Raw genomic sequence first — 14,986 nt, 5'->3', positions numbered from 1 at the left:
ACCTCAGAGACGGTATGATATGATTCTGTCTGATACGTACCTCAGAGACGGTATGATTCTGTCTGATACGTACCTCAGAGACGGTATGATTCTGTCTGATACGTACCTTAGAGAGGGTTTGATTCTGTCTGATACGTACCTCAGAGACGGTATGATATGATTCTGTCTGATACGTACCTCAGAGACGGTATGATATGATTCTGTCTGATACGTACCTCAGAGACGGTATGATATGATTCTGTCTGATACGTACCTCAGAGACGGTATGATATGATTCTGTCTGATACGTACCTCAGAGACGGTATGATTCTGTCTGATACGTACCTCAGAGACGGTATGATATGATTCTGTCTGATACAGTTGTCAGAAGTTTACATACACTTGGGTTGGATTCATTAAAACTACTTTTTCAACCACTCCACAAATTTCTTGTTAACAACCTATAGTTTCGGCAAGTCGGTTAGGACATCTACTTTGTGCTTGACATAAGTCATTTTTCCAACAATTGTTTACAGACAGATTATTTCACTTATTATTCACTGTGTCACAATTCCAGTGGGTCAAAAGTTTACATACACTAAGTTGACTGTGCCTTTAAACAGCTCCAGAAAATGATGTAATGGCTTTAGAAGCTTCTGATAGGCTAATTGACATCATTTGAGTCAATTGGAGGTGTACCTGTGGATGTATTTCAATGCCTACCTTCAAACTCAGTGCCTCTTTGCTTGACATCATGGGGAAATCAAAATGAATCAGCCAAGACCTCTGAAAGAAAATTGTTGCCTCCACAAGTCTGGTCCATCCTTGGGAGCAATTTCCAAACAATTTCCACGGGACCACTCAGCCGTCATACCGCTCAGGAAGGAGATGCGTTCTGTCTCCTAGAGTTGAATGTACTTTGGTGCGAAAAGTGAAAATCAATCCCAGAACAACAGCAAAGGACCTTGTGAAGATGCTGGAGGAAACAGGTACAAAAGTATCTATATCCACAGTAAAACGAGTCCTATATCGACATAACCTGAAAGGCCGCTCAGCAAGGCAGAAGCCGCTGCTCCAAAACCAGCTTTAAAAAAAGCCAGACTACGGTTTGCAACTGCACATGATGGGGACAAAGATCATACTTTTTGGAGAAATGTCCTCTGGTCTGATGAAACAAAATTAAAACTGTTTGGCCATAAGGACCATCGTTATGTTTGAAGGAAAAAGGGGGAGGCTTGCAAGCCGAAGAACACCATCCCAACCGTGAAGGAAAAAGGGGGAGGCTTGCAAGCTGAAGAACACCATCCCAACCGTGAAGGAAAAAGGGGGAGGCCTGCAAGCCGAAGACACCATCCCAACCGTGAAGGAAAAAGGGGGAGGCTTGCAAGCTGAAGAACACCATCCCAACCGTGAAGGAAAAAGGGGGAGGCTTGCAAGCTGAAGAACACCATCCCAACCGTGAAGGAAAAAGGGGGAGGCCTGCAAGCTGAAGAACACCATCCCAACCGTGAAGGAAAAAGGGGGAGGCCTGCAAGCTGAAGAACACCATCCCAACTGTGAAGGAAAAAGGGGGAGGCTTGCAAGCTGAAGACCACCATCCCAACCGTGAAGGAAAAAGGGGGAGGCCTGCAAGCTGAAGACCACCATCCCAACCGTGAAGGAAAAAGGGGGAGGCCTGCAAGCTGAAGAACACCATCCCAACTGTGAAGGAAAAAGGGGGAGGCTTGCAAGCTGAAGAACACCATCCCAACCGTGAAGGAAAAAGGGGGAGGCCTGCAAGCTGAAGAACACCATCCCAACCGTGAAGGAAAAAGGGGGAGGCCTGCAAGCTGAAGAACACCATCCCAACTGTGAAGGAAAAAGGGGGAGGCTTGCAAGCTGAAGACCACCATCCCAACCGTGAAGGAAAAAGGGGGAGGCCTGCAAGCTGAAGACCACCATCCCAACCGTGAAGGAAAAAGGGGGAGGCCTGCAAGCTGAAGAACACCATCCCAACCGTGAAGGAAAAAGGGGGAGGCCTGCAAGCTGAAGAACACCATCCCAACCGTGAAGCACGTGTTTTTATTTTTGAATTTTACCCTTCTTCCTAATTTCGTTTAAAAACATTTATTGCCCCGTTTTCTCCAATTTCAATTTTTTTTTGTTTTGTTTAGTAGCTACTATCTTGTCTCATCGCTACAACTCCCGTATGGGCTCGGGAGAGACGAAGGTTGAAAGACGTGTCCTCCGATACACAACCCAACCAAGCCGCACTGCTTCTTAACACAGCGCCATCCAACCCGGAAGCCAGCCGCACCAATGTGTCGGAGGAAACACTGTGCACATGGCGACATGGCGCACTGCGCCTGGCCCGCCACAGGAGTCGCTGGTGCCCGATGAGACAAGGATTTCCCTACCGGTCAAACCCTCCCTAACCCGGACGACGCTAGGCCAATTGTACGTCACCCCACGGACCTCCCGGTTACGACAGAGCCTGGGCGCGAACCCAGAGTCTCTGGTGGCACAGCTGGCGCTGCAGTACAGCGCCCTTAAGCCCTGGGCCACCCTGGAGGCAGCATCATGTTGTAGGGGTGCTTTTCTGCAGGAGGGACTGGTGCACTTCACAAAATAGATGGCATCATGAGGAAGGAAAATTACATGGATATATTGAAACAACATCTCAAGACGTCAGTGTTGGAGATTTTCCAGTCATCTGGTGATTTTCAGTAACCTCTCTTTGAAGTAGAAAGAATAAACAGAATGAAGGCTGAGCCCATGTGAGTGTACAAAGCTAGATCAACATCGAGTCAACTACTAGACATGTGTTAGCAGAATGAAGGCTGAGCCCATGTGAGTGTACAAAGCTAGATCAACATCGAATTGACCATTTGGACACGTAAAAAACAGAACGTAAGCAGAATCTGTGTAGATGAGGCAAGGTTAACTGACAAGACGTGACAGGTCTGGGCCATATCTGATCTTGTGAAGGCTACTTGACACGCGCACACGTTAACCATACATTGATATTGTAGGTCTGAACTTGTAAAGACCTTTGGACAGGAACATTAGCTAAGGGGTATGCTTGTCACGCCACCAATAGAATCTATGCCCCAATATCTGAGCCAATAACAGAATGGAAACTATGTAACAAAGCAAATGGGGTGATGACATCATTCTGTAAAGGTGAAACTGTATAAAAGCCAAGCGCTAAGAATGAGGCAGTTCTTCCATGGAGGTGCTCGGCATTTGTTGTCCTCAGCAATAAAATTCTTATCCACAAGCTCCGGTATCTGAGTAGTATTTGTTTTTAATATTTTCCCCAACATCAGTCAGGAAGTTAAAGTTTAGTCGCAAATGGGTCTTCCAAATGGACAATGACCCCCAAGCATACTTCCAAAGTTGTGGCAAAATGGCTTAAGGACAACAAAGTCAAGGTATTGGAGTGGCCATCACAAAACCCTGACCTCAATCCTATAGAACATTTGTGGGCAGACCTGAAAAAGCGTGTGCCAGCAAGGAGGCCTACAAACCTGACTCAGTTACACCAGCTCTGTCAGGAGGAATGGGCCAAAATTCACCAAATTTATTGTGGGATGTTTGTGGAAGGCTACCCGAAATGTTTGACCCAAGTTAAACAATTTAAAGGCAATGCTACCAAATACTAATTGAGTGAATGTAAACTTCTGACCCACTGGGAATGTGATGAAAGAAATAAAAGCTGAAATAAATCATTCTCTCTACGATTATTCTGACATTTCACATTCTTAAAATAAAGTGGTGATCCTAACTAACCTAAAACAGGGCATTTTTACTAGGATTAAATGTCAGGAATTGTGAAAAACTGAGTTTAAATGTATTTGGCTAAGGTGTATGTAAACTTCCGACTTCAACTGTATATCTTTGTTTATTAATGTGTGTATCTATGTTAGCATGTATATCTCCGTTTAATTTGTATATCTCTGTTTAATGTGTATATATCTGTTTAATGTGTGTGTATCTATGTTAATGTGTATCTCTCTGTTTAATATGTATCTATGGTAACATGTATATCTCTGTTTAATGTGTGTATATCTATGTTAACATGTATATCTCTGTTTGTGTGTGTATCTATATTAACGTGTATATCTCCCCCAGGTACACACCACGGCCCGACGCTGTGGGCGGGGACAAACTCAGGGAGTGTGTATGCTTATTTAATGTGTGTGTATCTATATTAACGTGTATATCTCTGTCTCCCCCAGGTACACACCACGGCCCGACGCTGTGGGCGGGGACAAACTCAGGGAGTGTGTATGCTTACGCGTTGGAGGTCCCGGGTGTGGGGTCGGGCCGTGGGCGGCCGGGGGGTGAGGGGAGCGGCTGTGTGGAGGCCGTGTTGGGGAAAGAGATCCAGCTGATGCACAGGGCTCCGGTCGTGTCCGTCTGCGTGCTGGACGGACGGGGGAAACCGTTACCAGAACCTTACCAAGCCTCTCTGGACCTGGCTACTGCTCCAGACATGACTAACCCACACTCTGTCCTCATCGCTTCAGAGGAACAACTCAAGGTACACACACACACACCTGTTGGGAATTACCTGTCAGTCAGGTATTCAGTCTCTCTAAGGTCAGTGTTGACAGGTTATTGTGTTGACAGGTATAATGTGTTGACAGGTATAATGTGTTGACAGGTATAATGTGTTGACAGGTATAATGTGTTGATATAATGTGTTGACAGGTATAATGTGTTGACAGGTATAATGTGTTGATATAATGTGTTGACAGGTATAATGTGTTGACAGGTATAATGTGTTGACAGGTTATTGTGTTGACAGGTGTATTGTGTTGACAGGTGTATTGTGTTGACAGGTATAATGTGTTGATATAATGTGTTGACAGGTATAATGTGTTGACAGGTATAATGTGTTGACAGGTTATTGTGTTGACAGGTGTATTGTGTTGACAGGTGTATTGTGTTGACAGGTATAATGTGTTGATATAATGTGTTGACAGGTATAATGTGTTGACAGGTATAATGTGTTGACAGGTATAATGTGTTGACAGGTATAATGTGTTGACAGGTATAATGTGTTGACATGTATAATGTGTTGACAGGTATAATGTGTTGACAGGTATAATGTGTTGATATAATGTGTTGACAGGTATAATGTGTCGACAGGTATAATGTGTTGACAGGTATAATGTGTTGACAGGTATAATGTGTTGACAGGTATAATGTGTTGACAGGTATAATGTGTTGACAGGTGTAATGGGTTGACAGGTGTAATGGGTTGACATGTGTATTGTGTTGACAGGTGTATTGTGTTGACAGGTGTATTGTGTTGACAGGTGTTCAGTCTTCCTAAGGTCGGTGCGAAGACCAAGTTCAAGCTGACGGCTCATGAGGGTTGTCGTGTGCGGAGGGTTGCCATGGTGACTGTGTGTTCCACGGCCCAGGAGGACTACAGTGAGACCAGTCTGGTCTGTCTGACCAACCTTGGAGACCTGCACTTGTTTAACGTACCTGCCCTACGGCCACAGGTAGGGGGGGGGGTGTACCTGTTTAACGTACCTGCCCTACGGCCACAGGTTGGGGGGGGGGGTGTACCTGTTTAACGTACCTGCCCTACGGCCACAGGTGGGGGGGGGGGGGTGTACCTGTTTAACGTACCTGCCCTACGGCCACAGGTAGGGGGGGGGGGGTGTACCTGTTTAACGTACCTGCCCTACGGCCACAGGTAGGGGGGGGGGTGTACCTGTTTAACGTACCTGCCCTACGGCCACAGGTAGGGGGGGGGGGTGTACTTGTTTAACGTACCTGCACTACGGCCACAGGTAGGGGGGGTGTACCTGTTTAACGTACCTGCACTACGGCCACAGGTAGGGGGGGGGGGTGTACCTGTTTAACGTACCTGCCCTACGGCCACAGGTAGGGGGGGGGGGGTGTACCTGTTTAACGTACCTGCCCTACGGCCACAGGGAGGGGGGGGGGGTGTACCTGTTTAACGTACCTGCCCTACGGCCACAGGTGGGGGGGGGGGGGGGTGGTACCTGTTTAACGTACCTGCCCTACGGCCACAGGTAGGGGGGGGGGGGGGGGGTGTACCTGTTTAACGTACCTGCCCTACGGCCACAGGGAGGGTGGGGGTGGTGTACCTGTTTAACGTACCTGCCCTACGGCCACAGGTGGGGGGGGGGGGGGGGGGGTGGTACCTGTTTAACGTACCTGCCCTACGGCCACAGGTAGGGGGGCGGGGGGGTGTACCTGTTTAACGTACCTGCCCTACGGCCACAGGTGGGGGGGGGGGTGTACCTGTTTAACGTACCTGCCCTACGGCCACAGGTAGGGGGGGGGGGTGGGTGTACCTGTTTAACGTAGTGTGTGTGTGTGTTGTAGTGTGTGTGTGTGTGTTGCAGTGTGTGTGTGTGTGTGTGTGTTGCAGTGTGTGTGTGTGTGTGTGTGTGTTGCAGTGTGTGTGTGTGTGTGTGTTGCAGTGTGTGTGTGTGTTGCAGTGTGTGTGTGTGTTTTGCAGTGTGTGTTTGTGTGTTTTGCAGTGTGTGTGTGTTGCAGTGTGTGTGTGTGTTGCAGTGTGTGTGTGTTAACCTCTGTCTCTGTCTGTAGGTACGTTATGACTGTATCCGTAAAGAGGACATCAGTGGCATCGCTTCCTGTGTCTTCACAAGGAACGGGCAGGGTGAGAACACGCACACACAATATTGTTGATATGCATGTTTCCGTGTGTGCGTAGGGTTCTACGTGATCTCTCTGTGTGTGTAGGGTTCTACGTGATCTCTGTGTGTGTGTAGGGTTCTACGTGATCTCTCTCTGTGTGTGTGTAGGGTTCTACCTGATCTCTGTGTGTGTGTGTGTGTGTGTGCAGGGTTCTACCTGATCTCTCTCTCTGTGTGTGTAGGGTTCTACCTGATCTCTCTCTCTCTGTGTGTAGGGTTCTACCTGATCTCTTTCTCTGTGTGTGTAGGGTTCTACCTGATCTCTCTGTGTGTGTGTGTGTAGGGTTCTACCTGATCTGTGTGTGTGTGTGTGTAGGGTTCTACCTGATCTCTCTCTGTGTGTGTGTAGGGTTCTACCTGATCTCTCTCTCTCTCTGTGTGTAGGGTTCTACCTGATCTCTCTCTCTCTGTGTGTAGGGTTCTACCTGATCTCTCTCTCTGTGTGTGTAGGGTTCTACCTGATCTCTCTCTCTGTGTGTGTAGGGTTCTACCTGATCTCTCTCTCTGTGTGTGTAGGGTTCTACCTGATCTCTCTCTCTGTGTGTGTAGGGTTCTACCTGATCTGTGTGTGTGTGTGTGTGTAGGGTTCTACCTGATCTCTCTCTCTGTGTGTGTAGGGTTCTACCTGATCTCTCCATCAGAGTACCAGCGTTTCTCCCTGTCAGCTAAAGTCATCACAGAACCTCTATGTACTGTGGAGCTGGAGAGACCTCTGGAGACACACATCAGGTCACTACACACTAACACCTCTGGAGACACACACTCTTCTCTTCTGGAGACACACACTCTTCTGGCTGTGCCGGGTGGAGATTATAACAGAACATGGCCAAGATGTTCAAATGTTCATAAATGACCAGCATGGTCCAATAATAATAAGGCAGAACAGTTGAGACTGGAGCAGCAGCACGGCCAGGTGGACTGGGGACAGCAAAGAGTCATCATGTCAGGTAGTCCTGAGGCATGGTCCTAGGGCTCAGGTCCTCCGAGAGAGAGAAAGAAAGAGAGAATTAGAGAGAGCACACTTAAATTCACACAGGACACCGAATAGGACAGGAGAAGTACTCCAGATATAACAAACTGACCCTAGCCCCCCGACACATAAACTACTGCAGCATAAATACTGGAGGCTGAGACAGGAGGGGTCAGGAGACACTGTGGCCCCATCCGAGGACACCCCCGGACAGGGCCAAACAGGAAGGATATAACCCCACCCACTTTGCCAAAGCACAGCCCCCACACCACTAGAGGGATATCTTCAACCACCAACTTACCATCCTGAGACAAGGCCGAGTATAGCCCACAAAGATCTCCGCCACGACACAACCCAAGGGGCAGGCGCCAACCCAGACAGGAAGATCACATCAGTGACTCAGCCCACTCAGGTGACGCACCCCCTCCAGGGACGGCATGAGAGAGCACCAGTAAGCCAGTGACTCAGCCCCTGTAATAGGGTTAGAGGCAGAGAATCCCAGTGGAAAGAGGGGAACCGGGCAGAGACAGCAAGGGCGGTTCGTTGCTCCAGAGCCTTTCCGTTCAGCCTTTCCGTTCACCTTCCCACTCCTGGGCCAGACTACACTCAATCATATGACCCACTGAAGAGATGAGTCTTCAGTAAAGACTTAAAGGTTGAGACAGAGTCTGCATCTCTCACATGGGTAGGCAGACCGTTCCATAAAAATGGAGCTCTATAGGAGAAAGCCCTGCCTCCAGCTGTTTGCTTAGAAATTCTAGGGACAATTAGGAGGCCTGCGTCTTGTGACCGTAGTGTACATGTAGGTATGTACGGCAGGACCAAATCAGAGAGATAGGTAGGAGCAAGCCCATGTAATGCTTTGTAGGTTAGCAGTAAAACCTTGAAATCAGCCCTTGCTTTGACAGGAAGCCAGTGTAGAGAGGCTATGACTGGAGTAATATGATCAAATTTTTTGGTTCTAGTCAGGATTCTAGCAGCCGTATTTAGCACTAACTGGAGTTTATTTAGTGCTTTATCCGGGTAGCCGGAAAGTAGAGCATTGCAGTAGTCTAACCTAGAAGTGACAAAATCATGGATTAATTTTTCTGCATCAGTTTTGGACAGAAAGTTTCAGATTTTTGCAATGTTACGTAGATGGAAAAAAGCTGTCCTTGAACTGGTCTTGATATGTTCTTCAAAAGAGAGATCAGGGTCCAGAGTAACGCCGAGGTCCTTCACAGTTTTATTTGAGACGACTGTACAACCATTAAGATTAATTGTCAGATTCAACAGAAGATCTCTTTGTTTCTTGGGACCTAGAACAAGCATCTCTGTTTTGAGATGAGTTTAAAAGTAGAAAGTTTGCAGCCATCCACTTCCTTATGTCTGAAACACATGCTTCTAGCAAGGGCAATTTTGGGGCTTCACCATGTTTCATTGAAATGTACAGCTGTGTGTCATCCGCATAGCAGTGAAAGTTAACATTATGTTTTCGAATTACATCCCCAAGAGGTAAAATATATAGTGAAAACAATAGTGGTCCTAAAAGGGAACCTTGAGGAACACCGAAATTTACAGCTGATGTGTCAGAGGACAAACCATTCACAGAGACAAACTGATATCTTTCTGACAGATAAGATCTAAACCAGGCCAGAACTTGTCCGTGTAGACCAATTTGGGTTTCCAATCGCTCCAAAATAATATGGTGATCGATGGTATCAAAAGCAGCACTAAGGTCTAGGAGCACGAGGACAGATGCAGAGCCTCAGTCTGATGCCATTATAAGGTCATTTACCACCTTCACAAGTGCCGTCTCAGTGCTATGATGGGGTCTAAAACCAGACTGAAGCATTTCATATACATTGTTTGTCTTCAGGAAGGCAGTGAGTTGCTGCGCAACAGCCATTTCAAATTTTTTTGAGAGGAATGAAAGATTCGATATAGGCCGATTAGTTTTTTTATATTTTCTGGGTCAAGGTTTGGCTTTTTCAAGAGAGGCTTTATTACTGCCACTTTTAGTGAGTTTGGTACACATCCGGTGGATAGAGAGCCGTTTATTATGTTCAACATAGGAGGGCCAAGCACAGGAAGCAGCTCTTTCAGTAGTTTAGTTGGAATAGGGTCCAGTATGCAGCTTGAAGGTTTAGAGGCCATGATTATTTTCATCATTGTGTCAAGAGATATAGTACTAAAACACTTGAGCGTCTCTCTTGATCCTAGGTCCTGGCAGAGTTGTGCAGACTCAGGACAACTGAGCTTTGAAGGAATACGCAGATTTAAAGAGGAGTCCATAATTTGCTTTCTAATAATCATAATATTTTCCTCAAAGAAGTTCATGAATTTATCACTGCTGAAATGAAAGCCATCTTCTCTTGGGGAATGCTGCTTTTTAGTTAGCTTTGCGACAGTATCAAAAAGGAATTTCGGATTGTTCTTATTTTCCTCAATAAGTTGGAAAAATAGGATGATCGAGCAGCAGTAAGGGCTCTTCGGTACTGCACGGTACTGTCTTTCCAAGCTAGTCGGAAGACTTCCAGGTGGTGTGGCGCCATTTCCGTTCCAATTTTCTGGAAGCTTGCTTCAGAGCTCGGGTATTTTCTGTGTACCAGGGAGCTAGTTTCTTATGAGAAATGTTTTTAGTTTTTAGGGGTGCAACTGCATCTAGGGTATTGCGCAAGGTTAAATTGAGTTCCTCAGTTAGGTGGTTAACTGATTTTTGTCCTCTGAAGTCCTTGGGTAGACAGAGGGAGTCTGGAAGGACATCAAGGAATCTTTGTGTTGTCTGTGAATTTATAGCACGACTTTTGATGCTCCTTGGTTGGGGTCTGAGCAGATTATTTGTTGCAATTGCAAACGTAATAAAATGGTGGTCCGATAGTCCAGGATTATGAGGAAAAACATTAAGATCCACAACATTTATTCCATGGGACAAAACTAGGTCCAGAGTATGACTGTGACAGTGAGTGGGTCCAGAGACATGTTGGACAAAACCCACTGAGTCGATGATGGCTCCGAAAGCCTTTTGGAGTGGGTCTGTGGACTTTTCCATGTGAATATTAAAGTCACCGAAGATTAGAATATTATCTGCTATGACTACAAGGTCCGATAGGAATTCAGGGAACTCAATGAGGAACGCTGTATACCTCCCGTCCTCACACCTCCTGTCCTCACACCTCCTGTTCTCCCCGTCCTCACACCTCCTGTCCTCTCCGTCCTCACACCTCCTGTCCTCTCCCGTCCTCACACCTCCTGTCCTCTCCGTCCTCACACCTCCTGTCCTCACACCTCCTGTCCTCTCCGTCCTCACATCTCCTGTCCTCTCCGTCCTCACACCTCCTGTCCTCCCCGTCCTCACACCTCCCGTCCTCACACCTCCCGTCCTCACCGTCCTCACACCTCCTGTCCTCCCCGTCCTCACACCTCCTGTCCTCCCCGTCCTCACACCTCCTGTCCTCCCCGTCCTCACACCTCCTGTCCTCCCCGTCCTCACACCTCCTGTCCTCCCCGTCCTCACACCTCCTGCTTCACAATATCCAATGCTTATCTAGTTTGTGACACATTTTGTATTTTAATGAGGAGTCATCCACCTGTTGGGGTATCTTGATATCTACCACCTGTTGGGGTATCTTGATATCTACCACCTGTTGGGGTATCTTAATATCTACCACCTGTTGGGGTATCTTAATATCTACCACCTGTTGGGGTATCTTAATATCTACCACCTGTTGGGGTATCTTAATATCTACCACCTGTTGGGGTATCTTGATATCTACCACCTGTTGGGGTATCTTGATATCTACCACCTGTTGGGGTATCTTAATATCTACCACCTGTTGGGGTATCTTGATATCTACCACCTGTTGGGGTATCTTAATATCTACCACCTGTTGGGGTATCTTAATATCTACCACCTGTTGGGGTATCTTAATATCTACCACCTGTTGGGGTATCTTAATATCTACCACCTGTTGGGGTATCTTGATATCTACCACCTGTTGGGGTATCTTAATTTCTACCACCTGTTGGGGTATCTTGATATCTACCACATGTTGGGGTATCTTGATATCTAACACCTGTTTAGGTATCTTGATCTCTACCACCTGTTGGGGTATCTTGATATCTACCACCTGTTGGGGTATCTTGATATCTACCACCTGTTGGGGTATCTTGATATCTACCACCTGTTGGGGTATCTTGATCTCTACCACCTGTTGGGGTATCTTAATATCTACCACCTGTTGGGGTATCTTGATATCTACCACCTGTTGGGGTATCTTGATATCTACCACCTGTTGGGGTATCTTAATATCTACCACCTGTTGGGGTATCTTGATATCTACCACCTGTTGTATCTTGATCTCTACCACCTGTTGGGGTATCTTGATATCTACCACCTGTTGTATCTTGATCTCTCTGGAATGTAATGCCTCCAGATTGACTTTGATGAACTAATGAGCATAAGGTTTGAGATGAAAAAAATGTAAATAAAAAATTTGCAACAAAAAAAAGGTGAGATTGGACGACCTTGTCGTGTTCCTTTGTAAAACGTTAAACCTTGAGGACGTTCCATGACAGTTTGATACAGCTGTTCCATTATACCGAGTTCTAACAGCATCAACAACAAAAATGACCAAACTTCAAATGCTGAAGACAATCAAAGATAAAACTGTGACTTACTGTATGTATCAAATGCTTAATGAAAATCCCCCAAAATAAGATGACAGGCAAGTCATCCGAGAGATCACAATACTCAACCAAGTCTAACAGCAGCCTCAGATTATTAGATATATGGCGCCCTTTCATAAACCCTGATTGACGTTCATCAATCAGATCATTCAAGCACCACTTTAACCTTTTTCCTGCAAAGATTGAGGCTATACTTTTGTAGTGGAGTGTCAATATATAATGCAACTGCTGTGTCAGATTTAAAAAAAAAAAAAACTTTACGAAAAAAGCAAACCATGCAATAATCTGAGTACAGTGTTCAGACCACAAAGCAGCCAAAAAGATATCCACCATATTGTGTAGTCAACATTAGTCAGAAATAACATGATAAATATTCACTTACCTTTGATGATCTTCATCAGAATGCACTCCCAGGAATCCCAGTTCCACAATACATTTTTGATTTGTTCGATAAAGTTCATCATTTATGTCCAAATAGCTTCTTTTGTTAGGGCGTTTGGTAAACAAATCCAAACGCGCGTGCAGGTCCAGCCGAACGTCGGACGAAAAGTTAAAAAAGTTATATTACAGGTTGTAGAAACTTGTCAAACTAAGTATAGAATCAATCTTTAGGATGTTTTTATCATAAATCTTCAATAAAGTTCCAACTGGAAAATTCCATTGTCTGTAGAAAAGCAATGGAACGAGAGCTAACTCTGTCGTGACTCCGCGTCACGAGCCTGTGGCACTCTGCCAGACACCTGGCTCAATCCCTTCTCATTCAGCCCCCCTTCATAGTAGAAGCCTCAAACAAAGTTCTAAAGACTGTTGACATCTAGTGGAAGCCTTAGGAAGTGCAATATGACCCCATTTACACTGTATATTGGATAGGCAAAGAGTTGAAAACCTACCAACCAGGAAGTGGGCAATCTGAGGTTTGATTTTTCTCAGGTTTCTGCCTGCCATATGAGTTCTGTTATACTCACAGACACCATTCAAACAGTTTTAGACACTTCAGAGGGGTTTCCATCCAATACTACTAATAATATGCACATATTAGCATCTGGGACTGAGTAGCAGGCAGTTTACTCTGCGCACCTTATTCATCCAAGCTATTCAATACTGCCCCCATCATCAAGAAGTTAAGACATCCTTGTGAGGTTGAGGTATAAGAGTAATAAACCCTTGGTTCAGAGAGGCAGGTAGTTCTCCCTTCTTTATAGCCTCCTTTAAAGGTTTCAGAGGCAGGTAGTTCTCCCTTCTTTATAGCCTCCTTTAAAGGTTTCAGAGAGGCAGGTAGTTCTCCCTTCTTTATAGCCTCCTTTAAAGGTTTCAGAGAGGCAGGTAGTTCTCCCTTCTTTATAGCCTCCTTTAAAGGTTTCAGAGAGGCAGGTAGTTCTCCCTTCTTTATAGCCTCCTTTAAAGGTTTCAGAGAGGCAGGTAGTTCTCCCTTCTTTATAGCCTCATTTAAAGGTTTCAAGTCAAAATGGTGCGGTTTTTTTTCATAGAAGGTTTTGTCAAATTGAGGTTAATCCATCACAACCTGGAGATTTGTTATTTTGAAACTGAGAAACGCCATATTGGATGTCCATAGTGGATACGTCTTGACAACAAGACAGATTTCAAATCTTCACTAACCGAGTTAACATTCTCTCAAGGTGATCCTTAGAGTCACTCAAACTGTTATCTAAGAAGTTTCTCATAAAACATAGTGTTCAAGTAGTCTGATATCTCTCTGTCCTCAGAGGATACCCCATTCATCTGAGTGGTAGTCAGATATCTCTCTGTCCTCAGAGGATACCCCATTCATCTGAGTGGTAGTCAGATATCTCTCTGTCCTCAGAGGATACCCCATTCATCTGAGTGGTAGTCTGATATCTCTCTGTCCTCAGAGGATACCCCATTCATCTGAGTGGTAGTCTGATATCTCTCTGTCCTCAGAGGATACCCCATTCATCTGAGTGGTAGTCTGATATCTCTCTGTCCTCAGAGGATACCCCATTCATCTGAGTGGTAGTCTGAAATCTCTCTGTCCTCAGAGGATACCCCATTCATCTGAGTGGTAGTCTGAAATCTCTCTGTCCTCAGAGGATACCCCATTCATCTGAGTGGTAGTCTGAAATCTCTCTGTCCTCAGAGGATACCCCATTCATCTGAGTGGTAGTCTGATATCTCTCTGTCCTCAGAGGATACCCCATTCATCTGAGTGGTAGTCTGATATCTCTCTGTCCTCAGAGGATACCCCATTCATCTGAGTGGTAGTCTGATATCTCTCTGTCCTCAGAGGATACCCCATTCATCTGAGTGGTAGTCTGATATCTCTCTGTCCTCAGAGGATACCCCATTCATCTGAGTGGTAGTCTGAAATCTCTCTGTCCTCAGAGGATACCCCATTCATCTGAGTGGTAGTCTGAAATCTCTCTGTCCTCAGAGGATACCCCATTCATCTGAGTGGTAGTCTGAAATCTCTCTGTCCTCAGAGGATACCCCATTCATCTGAGTGGTAGTCTGATATCTCTCTGTCCTCAGAGGATACCCCATTCATCTGAGTGGTAGTCTGATATCTCTCTGTCCTCAGAGGATACCCCATTCATCTGAGTGGTAGTCTGATATCTCTCTGTCCTCAGAGGATACCCCATTCATCTGAGTGGTAGTCTGATATCTCTCTGTCCTCAGAGGATACCCCATTCATCTGAGTGTT

General features: G+C 45.8%; 1 protein-coding gene across 2 annotated transcripts in view; it reads left to right on the top strand.

The window, feature by feature from the left end:
* The window catches only part of llgl1 (LLGL scribble cell polarity complex component 1), a 129,797-nt gene that overhangs the window by 108,166 nt on the left and 6,645 nt on the right, over positions 1 to 14,986 (top strand). The window contains exons 17-20 of one of the 2 annotated variants that reach the window (XM_090197965.1): positions 4,200 to 4,504; positions 5,286 to 5,477; positions 6,559 to 6,631; positions 7,286 to 7,397. In XM_090197965.1, coding sequence (XP_090054091.1) covers positions 4,200 to 4,504; positions 5,286 to 5,477; positions 6,559 to 6,631; positions 7,286 to 7,397 — 682 coding nt within the window. Of the gene's footprint in view, positions 1 to 4,199; positions 4,505 to 5,285; positions 5,478 to 6,558; positions 6,632 to 6,776; positions 6,845 to 7,285; positions 7,398 to 14,986 lie in introns of those variants that run through there. The other variant, XM_090197966.1, reaches the window with a different exon arrangement.

This window comes from Oncorhynchus mykiss, chromosome 13 (genome assembly GCF_057628025.1).
Source record: "Oncorhynchus mykiss isolate SJ-2025 chromosome 13, ASM5762802v1, whole genome shotgun sequence".
In the NCBI taxonomy this organism is placed as follows: domain Eukaryota; kingdom Metazoa; phylum Chordata; class Actinopteri; order Salmoniformes; family Salmonidae; genus Oncorhynchus; species Oncorhynchus mykiss.
Note: the sequence above shows the minus strand (reverse complement) of the source record. Positions and strands in the feature narration are given on the sequence as shown.